Raw genomic sequence first — 8034 nt, forward strand, 5'->3', positions numbered from 1 at the left:
AACCTCCACACAAGTATGGTTACATTCCTCTTCCCACCAACCCGGGGAACGCCTAACAAAGAATGACATTCCCTGGTGTACGACCTAGATGTATCTTTCGGAGTGTTTTTTAAGCCTAAAGATTGGTGGTCAAAGAAAGACCCGGGTAAAGGGATGCAGTCCAAGAAGGCTAAGGACAGTGAAAAAGAGGGTTCGCAGAGCTCAAACACCCTGACTACCAAAAATTCAAAGGAGTTGAACACGTCGCAGAACACCAATCCGAGCACCTCACAAAACACCCAAAATTCGCAGCGTTCGGACAAGGAAAGGACTGGGGTTAAATGTCACTACTGCAGCTACCCAGGCCACATAAAGAAGGATTGTCACTACAAGAACTGGAGAGATCAGAGTGAGGAGTGGCAGCAGTCCCGAAAAGCAAAGATTGAGGAACTTGCTAAGAAAAACGGCGAGGAACCACCCGAATTCCAGAGCTCATTGAAGGGACTGGCCGCGTTACGTCCTCAACGCGATCCGAATTGGTATTTAGACACTGGGTGTTCGGGCAATATAACACCCAATATGGAGGTGCTCAGCAGTCTGCGGCCCTCAGATGACGGAAATTTTGCGGAGGACGCCAATGGAGGCTCTATCCGCACGAAAGCAGTTGGCGAGGCGAATGTTATGTTGAATGGGTCGACCCTACGCCTAAACGAAACGAATTACACTCCAGATGTGGCAAGTAATCTCGTCAGCTTTGGTCAGTTGTTATGTGATGGGTTCGACTTTGAGCTACTTCGGGGAGAGGACAGTAAAATGTACGGGTTTAAGATCAAGGCCCCAGATGGCGAGGTCTTTTACGCAACGATGAACAACTCACGCGTCTTCCCCATACATGGCACCAAAGAAGCCGCAATAGCGGCAGTGGCTAAATCAGTCGTTCCTAATCTGGCTAACACCCTATTTGCATGGCACGTCCGTCTGGGTCACCTCAATGAAAGGGACATTCTGAAACTGGCGAAAGACCCCCAGTCGGGTATAGTTATCAAAGGGGATTTGAAGATGCCCTTCTGCGAGACGTGCAAACTTTCAAAAGCGAAAACCAAGATCTCACGGATCCCCATGCCACGGGCGAAGAATCGTGGATATAGGATTCATTTCGACCTCGCGGGCGGTGGTGAGAGTCTTGGTGATGGGTTGAATGTCTTTTCACCTAGCAATCAGGGTTACAAATACGCGCTCCTAGTGGTTGATGACGCCACTCGTTACAAGTTCACCTATTTCCTCAGAGCAAAAAGCGAAGCCCCTGATGCGGTTGAATTCCACCTCAAACACCTAAAAGGATTGGGTGTTAATGTCGCGTTTGCAAGGTCTGATTTTGCGACTGAAATTGGGGGCCAAAAGACACAAAATGTCCTCACCAAACATGGGGTTAAATGGGAACCGACGGAGCCGTATGCTCCCTGGCAGGACGGGGTAAGTGAACGAGCGATTCAGGACGTAGCTATGAAGGCGCGCACTATGATGGTCCAAGCAGGTCTCCCACCTGAAATGTGGGCGGAGTGCATGCTAACCGCGACTCTGATCTCAAACATCACCCCTACCTCGACCGAATTATATAGTGAGATTGTACCCGAAGGACGTTGGAGTTCAATGACGAGTTTTGAAGCATGGGATGGGAAACCTTACAAGCGGGCAAGTGCTCTACGCGCGATTGGGACTCCCTGCTACGCATTAAAGGTTGGTAACCAAAAGGAAAAATCGAAGTTCGCAGCCCGCAGCGAACGCCACATCCTTATAGGATATTACGGGGGCTATGCCTACCGTTTATGGAACCCCACTACTAAGGAAGTTGTTGTTAGTAGTAGCGTAGAGTTCAATGAAAGTGCGACATTAAACCGCCTAGTTGGCCCTGCTCTGGACGATCGCAAGACGTCAGAGATTTCTTATAATACCCCCAGTGGTGAACCTGAGAAGGTTGACCAGCAGATTTCCTACAATCCCCCTGTTCCTGAGGACTCCACTCTACAAACTGAAATAACCCCTGCGGAACAACCCAAAAAGGACCAGCTTTTCCCATCAGCCCAGGGGACGACTGGAAAGAAGCGCGGACGGCCAAAAGGTAGCAAAAATAAGCCAAAGGCCCAACTAGCCGTAGCCGGGCAGAGGGAGAATATTGATGATGACACTGATGAAGAAGTCGCCCGCCAACCGTTTAAGGGTTGGAAGGCATTTAAAAAGCCTAATCACGAGATTGTCGCAGGGATCCGCGTCCCAAATACATATGGGGAAGCGATAGAAAGCCCGCAAAAGGAGAACTGGCTTGCCGCGATGAAGAAGGAGATTCAAAGCGCTCAAGATCATGAACTTTATGAAATTGTCCAACGACCGTCCAAGGCCTCTGTGTTAGGGGGTAAGTGGGTGTACAGAATTAAGACAGATGAAGACGGAAAAATCACAAGCTACAAGGCACGTTGGGTGGTTCAGGGGTTCCGTCAAAAGAAGGGTGTAGATTACGACTTGACATACGCCCCCGTCATATCCGCGGATACAATCCGCACGATTTTTGCAGTCGCAGCCTCAAAAGGATGGAAGATTCGCCAAATCGACTTCGTGACGGCGTTTTTAAATGCAGAACTCCCTGAGGGTGAAAGGCCCTATATGCAACAGCCGAAAGGATTCGAGGTTGGGGACCCAGAGAAGAATGTCTGTTTAGTAGTACAGTGCCTATATGGATTAAAGCAGGCTCCCCGGAATTGGTTCAACCTCATAACCTCCTACTTGGGAAAAATTGGATTCGTCGCTAGCGAATGGGACTCTGGGCTGTGGTATAACCGCGAGAAGCAGGTGTATTTGACGTTGTACGTTGATGATATGAAGCTAGTGGGGCCCGACGAGGGTGCCCTAGAGGATACGGCGAAATTGATCGCGAAGGAGTTCAACATTAAGGACTTGGGTGAGGCGCGTCACTACCTGGGTATGAAAGTAGAACGCGGGGACGAGGGAATTTGCTTATCTCAAGAGGTGTATATTGACCAGGCCCTTAAGAAATTCAACATGACAGAGTGCAACCCCGTTCGAACCCCCATGGATCCAGGTTTCGCCCCCGAGGGAGGTGACCCATTTGATGAGAGTTTGTACAGAGCGGCAGTTGGCACCCTACAGCACCTGGCCACGTATACAAGGCCCGACATAGCATTCGCGGTCGGTTATTTGGGGCGTTGGGCTAGTAAGCCTACAACAGCATGCTGGGCGGCGGTTAAACACCTGCTTCGTTATCTCAAGGGAACCAAGAGCCTGAGAATCATCTACCGCCATACCGCGGAAGTCGGCACTAAATTAAACGTGTTTTCAGATTCAGATTGGGCGGGTGATGTTGGGGACCGGAAGTCCACCTCTGGAATGGTGATTTTGCTGGCCGGTGGCCCAATCTCGTGGAAATCCTCAAAGCAAGGGGTAGTGGCGCTGTCAACAACTGAAGCCGAGTACGTTGCGTGCAGTGAGGCGCTTAAGACAGTGATTCGAATCCGCGGCCTACTTAATGAGCTGGGTCTTGCGGATGGCAGTTCACCTGCTCCTACCATCATGAACATCGACAATACGGGCGCGATAGCGGTGGCAAATGGCGAAAAGGTGACGCGGAACGTGCGCCATATTGACATACGCTTCCACCATGTCAGGGATGAGGTCCGCAAAGGGACCATTAAGCTGTGTCACATTGAGAGCGCGGGTATGGCAGCGGATTGTCTGACCAAGGCATTAAGTTACGAGATGAATACCCGGGCGATCGAGATGCTCGGGCTAGTGGGTTGAATTTTACTGGTTTTATAGTATTTGAGCGTATGGACCTAGGCCTTATTAGGCAAGTAGAGTCTACTTCATGTAATTAACTTTCATTGCGGATTTGAACGAGTTGAAAGGTAATAGAGAGCAGCGGCTGGGATGCCAGCAAAGTGGCATGGGGGGGTGTTGAGCCGCCTCAGTCATGTGACCACGTGACTAAGTATTCACGTGATCTCATAGTGTATTACATAGCTAGCTAGCTCCCACTCATTAATAACAAGCAACTACGTGTAAGCCTTCAACACATGGGATATTATATCTCTATCCTCAACAAGGAAACCGGGGACAATCCAACCCACCATGATGCAAAGCAACCCGGCCAGGAAGTTATAACAGAGTATCAACCATTCAATGTTCCGCCCGGGTATACTGTATACATCAGAGTTGCCAGTGTATACTTTGAGGTCTAGAATGACATTGTAACTTCCATTCCATAGATGCTGTTGAGATGGTATCCATCCTCACTAGCACACGAGATCGTGAAGGAGATATCCTGAGTGTCATCTTTTGGGAACAGCGTAGCTAAACACCCTGTCTTCTCTAGACCTTGGCGCCTTTCCTGTATCCAAAGTTTGCTATTCTGGACTGCTGTTTTAAAGGGCTCGGGTAGTGCAGCGATACTACTCGCTGGTGCGTTCGTGTATATGTACCCCTCTCGATTGTCGGTCATTGAGGTTTGATGTGTGTGGTCGCGAACTTGTGGTTGGTTCCCGTCGCTAAACGGTCTAGTTACCACGTTCGGTGTGCGAGCCGTTCCCGTTACGATCGCATGTTTGATATGTCGAATAAACTGGTGCAACAAACCCCATATCTCGCAGGCTTGGAAGTTGATCTACATCAAAGTCAGCGTTGCTGACAGGAAAGGGTGGTTGTCACTGACTTATTCTGGAATTACATGGCCTGTAGTCGACCCCTATTGTGTATCATTAGTATTAGGTAACTAGCATCGGATAAAAATGTCGCCGCCCACCTTGTTGGGTTGCTACCATATCATTACTACCAAGTGAGTTTGCGTGCGTGGCGACAGGACCTAACTCCATCAATATCTGATGTAAAACGAGGAAAGGTCCATCTAACCTTGAAATTGCTGCTCCCTGTTTGATGCTACTAGAGATGCTGAGCTTTCGACCCCGTGCCCTCTTTTTCCGAAAGGGTTGAGGGTTTCTCTCTGGTTGGCGAGCGCAGATTCCGACAAGCTTGAAACTAATTCTCGAAACATATCACACGTATTCAAAGGCTCCTCTTTTTCTAGAGATTGCAGCGTTTGGAGTATATCAGGAGATAGTAAAGGTATCCGCTCGGTGTACGTATCGTCAATTACGAAATCGAACGTGCCGTCTGGCATGCCCCCAGACGTCTTCCAACTCGACGGCGGAAGGGCCATTGCCCACATAAGAATAACGTGAGGATGCTGGGACCGAAGCACCCCACATCTTGTACGAGTGTGTCTCTTTCTTGTTTTGACTTGCTCAGAATCCAAATCAGAGTCCTTGGGACCGATGTAGATAAGCTCAAGGTTCCTCCTGAGATTCATCAAGATAGGTGAGGTTATTGATTGATAGTTTTTTGTATCTCGAATTTGATTTGCGATGGCGATGTCTTCGTTCCCACAGTGATTTAGCTTTGCAATCGCTGCATTCAGAGCTGCCCAGGATGAATCCATTCTCCCGCGTAGTTTCCGAAACTCATTCCGCTGGTCCCTTGTTGGTCGAATCTTCCTACCTGTAAGCTTCAACAACATCGACTCCGTCCGGGCTGCAAGCGCCTCGAATTGTGATAAAACTAAACTAGCAGACATGGTGAACTTAGGTCTGAATCTATTGCAATGAAGAAGGGACTGGCTAAAACTGGATCAGATAATCTATGAACCATAGATCAACAAGTACAAATAGTTTACAGAGTTCTTTAAGGGGGGTGTGCTCTATATACATCTCTGCTTGTCTTTATTTGTAGCCTGCATGCTTATCCGAACCAGGGTAGCACAAACCTGGGCTCACACAAATTGATTATCACATGGGCGGAGTCACACTATGACATGTCCTCGTAAGATAAGGACTTATTTCAATGTCTAGGCTAAGAACGGTATAGTATTGGATTGAATGCAGAGCTCAACGAGTGGCTGAGACACGGATGGGCATTGAACCAACCCAGGGCTTGTATTTGCAAGTGTTGTCACCTGCATGATCTTCATCCGCAGGTGAATCTAGTATAGCAAAACTATGGTGCCTCACAAAGACTTGTTCAAGTGTGCATCACCAGAAAGGAGTCACACCGTAGCATGCCCCGAAAATCGATGCTATAGACTCAAGTGTACACATAACTAAGCACCGGGATAGCATGATGTTTTTGTGAGGCGCCATAATTTTGCTATATTAGATTCATCACCGCTGAATCCCTGCAAGTGAGGCGGTGAGATGAGGTATTGGCCTATTCGCCTGCGTCCTCTTGTTGGGTGCCCTGGTGCTAAATGCAGCATACGGAACAGCAGATTTGGTTTGCCGGGTCAACTTGTACTGATGGATGAAAGGTGGTAGGTAGTACAAGTTTCACATGGTAGGGAAGAGACTAATAGCGTTTCCGGCACTGAGCTCGCAAGGCTTTTCATTGTGTTTTGATAATTTTTCAACCTAGATCAACCTCTCTTCCCGTGCTTTGACAATTCAATGAAGAAGCATGGTGAAATGTACCTAGCATAGCCTGCGTTGGTATAGACGGCATATCCGGCGTCTAGAAATACGAGGACACCGATCGACTCGACTTTGTACGGGTTCCAACCGCATATAAGGGCGCAAGATTCCTTCCGAATCCTAAGGCGATGAACGTCTTACGAAAATTCGAGCTCTGCAAATACCAATTCCTCATCCCAATTGACAAACACTTACTTGTGTATATATCACTCCAAACGTATCGCGCATAATACCATCTCTTAAGGAAACCACCAAATACTCCAGAATGAACGCATTTAACAGTGGTAGTTCTTCGCCAATCCACACTGCCCCTACTCAAATCTCTATTATGGATGTCTTCTTCCCTGGCTTCACCGGCATCACTGCATCTATGCAACAGCTCCTGACTGGCAACCTGAACAGCTATGCTCACCTGATGTGCATGTGCGGGATGTTCCTCTTTCTGGGTAGATATGCATACCGCTACCTGACAGAATTGGTGGAGGCCTATTTCAGTTCGTGACTCTCCCCGTAGTGATAGTTCTTTCTAACCATTGAAAACTTCGACCGTCCACGTCTCCTACTACAATGAAGCGTACGATATGCTTATCGCCTGGGTATCCACCCAGCCCTTCGCCCATAAGGCTCGGTCCTTTCTCGTCAGCATCGACGGCATGCAAAGAAGAGCATATGCTGATGATCTCTCAAAAGAGTACAAGAAGAAACCATTGCGTTTTTCACCTTGGAATGGATCATTCTTCTTCGTGTACAAGAACCATCTGCTCCGGTTCCAGTGCGTGGCAAAAGAGACCAAGGAAGAGATCTCCATTTCCTGCATCGGCGGATCTTCGCAAATCCTGAGAGCACTTCTTAGTGATTGCCGAGCCGAGTATCTAAAACTTATTCAGAGAAAGACTACAGTCTTTGAGCATCATGATGGTGAATGGAGGAAGGCGAAGGCAAGAGACATCAGACCAATTTCAACAGTCATCATGGATGAGGACGAGAAAATGGCCGTGTTGAAAGATATCGAGGATTTCCTGGACGAGCGGGCTCGGGGCTGGTATGCAAGGCGTGGGATACCCTATCGAAGAGGGTTCCTGCTGTATGGGCCTCCTGGAACCGGGAAGTCCAGTTTCAGCTTATCTGTCGCCGGGCGTTTTGAGCTAGATATCTATGTACTCAATCTTTCAAGCATCGATGACAACCGCCTGAGCAGCTTGTTTGCCCAGCTTCCCCCGCATTGTGTCATTCTCTTAGAAGATATCGATGCTGCTAGTACAGCAGAAACGGAAGACAGTGAAACGACGGAAAACACTGACCAGGCCGCGGTAGGCCCTTCACAGAAGAGCAAGTCTCAGGGAAATGTATCTCTGTCCGCGCTTCTTAATGCCCTGGATGGCGTGTCTTCGCAGGAAGGTCGATTGCTGATTATGACAACAAATCACATTGAGCGTTTGGATGACGCACTCATCCGCCCTGGCCGCGTGGATCGAAAAGTTTTATTGCAGCTCGCTGATAAGAAAACTGCAGTTCTTGTCTTTCTGTA

At 48.5% G+C, this 8034-nt stretch overlaps 2 protein-coding genes across 2 annotated transcripts in view; both read left to right on the plus strand.

The window, feature by feature from the left end:
- HCAG_04640 (hypothetical protein) overlaps window positions 1-3789 on the plus strand; it is a gene marked incomplete at both ends in the record, with an annotated part of 5344 nt that extends 1555 nt beyond the window's left edge. The window contains 4 exons of the mRNA XM_001540750.1: window positions 89-2197; window positions 2417-2682; window positions 2722-3205; window positions 3332-3789. Of these exons, the coding sequence (XP_001540800.1) occupies window positions 89-2197; window positions 2417-2682; window positions 2722-3205; window positions 3332-3789 (3317 nt within the window). The remainder of the gene's footprint in view (window positions 1-88; window positions 2198-2416; window positions 2683-2721; window positions 3206-3331) is intronic.
- Window positions 3790-6771: 2982 nt separating this feature from the next.
- The window catches only part of HCAG_04641 (predicted protein), a gene marked incomplete at both ends in the record, with an annotated part of 2434 nt that continues 1171 nt past the window's right edge, over window positions 6772-8034 (plus strand). Inside the window, 2 exons of the mRNA XM_001540751.1 lie at window positions 6772-7000; window positions 7197-8031. Of these exons, the coding sequence (XP_001540801.1) occupies window positions 6772-7000; window positions 7197-8031 (1064 nt within the window). The remainder of the gene's footprint in view (window positions 7001-7196; window positions 8032-8034) is intronic.

This window comes from Histoplasma capsulatum, genomic scaffold (assembly GCF_000149585.1).
Source record: "Histoplasma capsulatum NAm1 scaffold_4 genomic scaffold, whole genome shotgun sequence".
NCBI lineage: Eukaryota > Fungi > Ascomycota > Eurotiomycetes > Onygenales > Ajellomycetaceae > Histoplasma > Histoplasma mississippiense.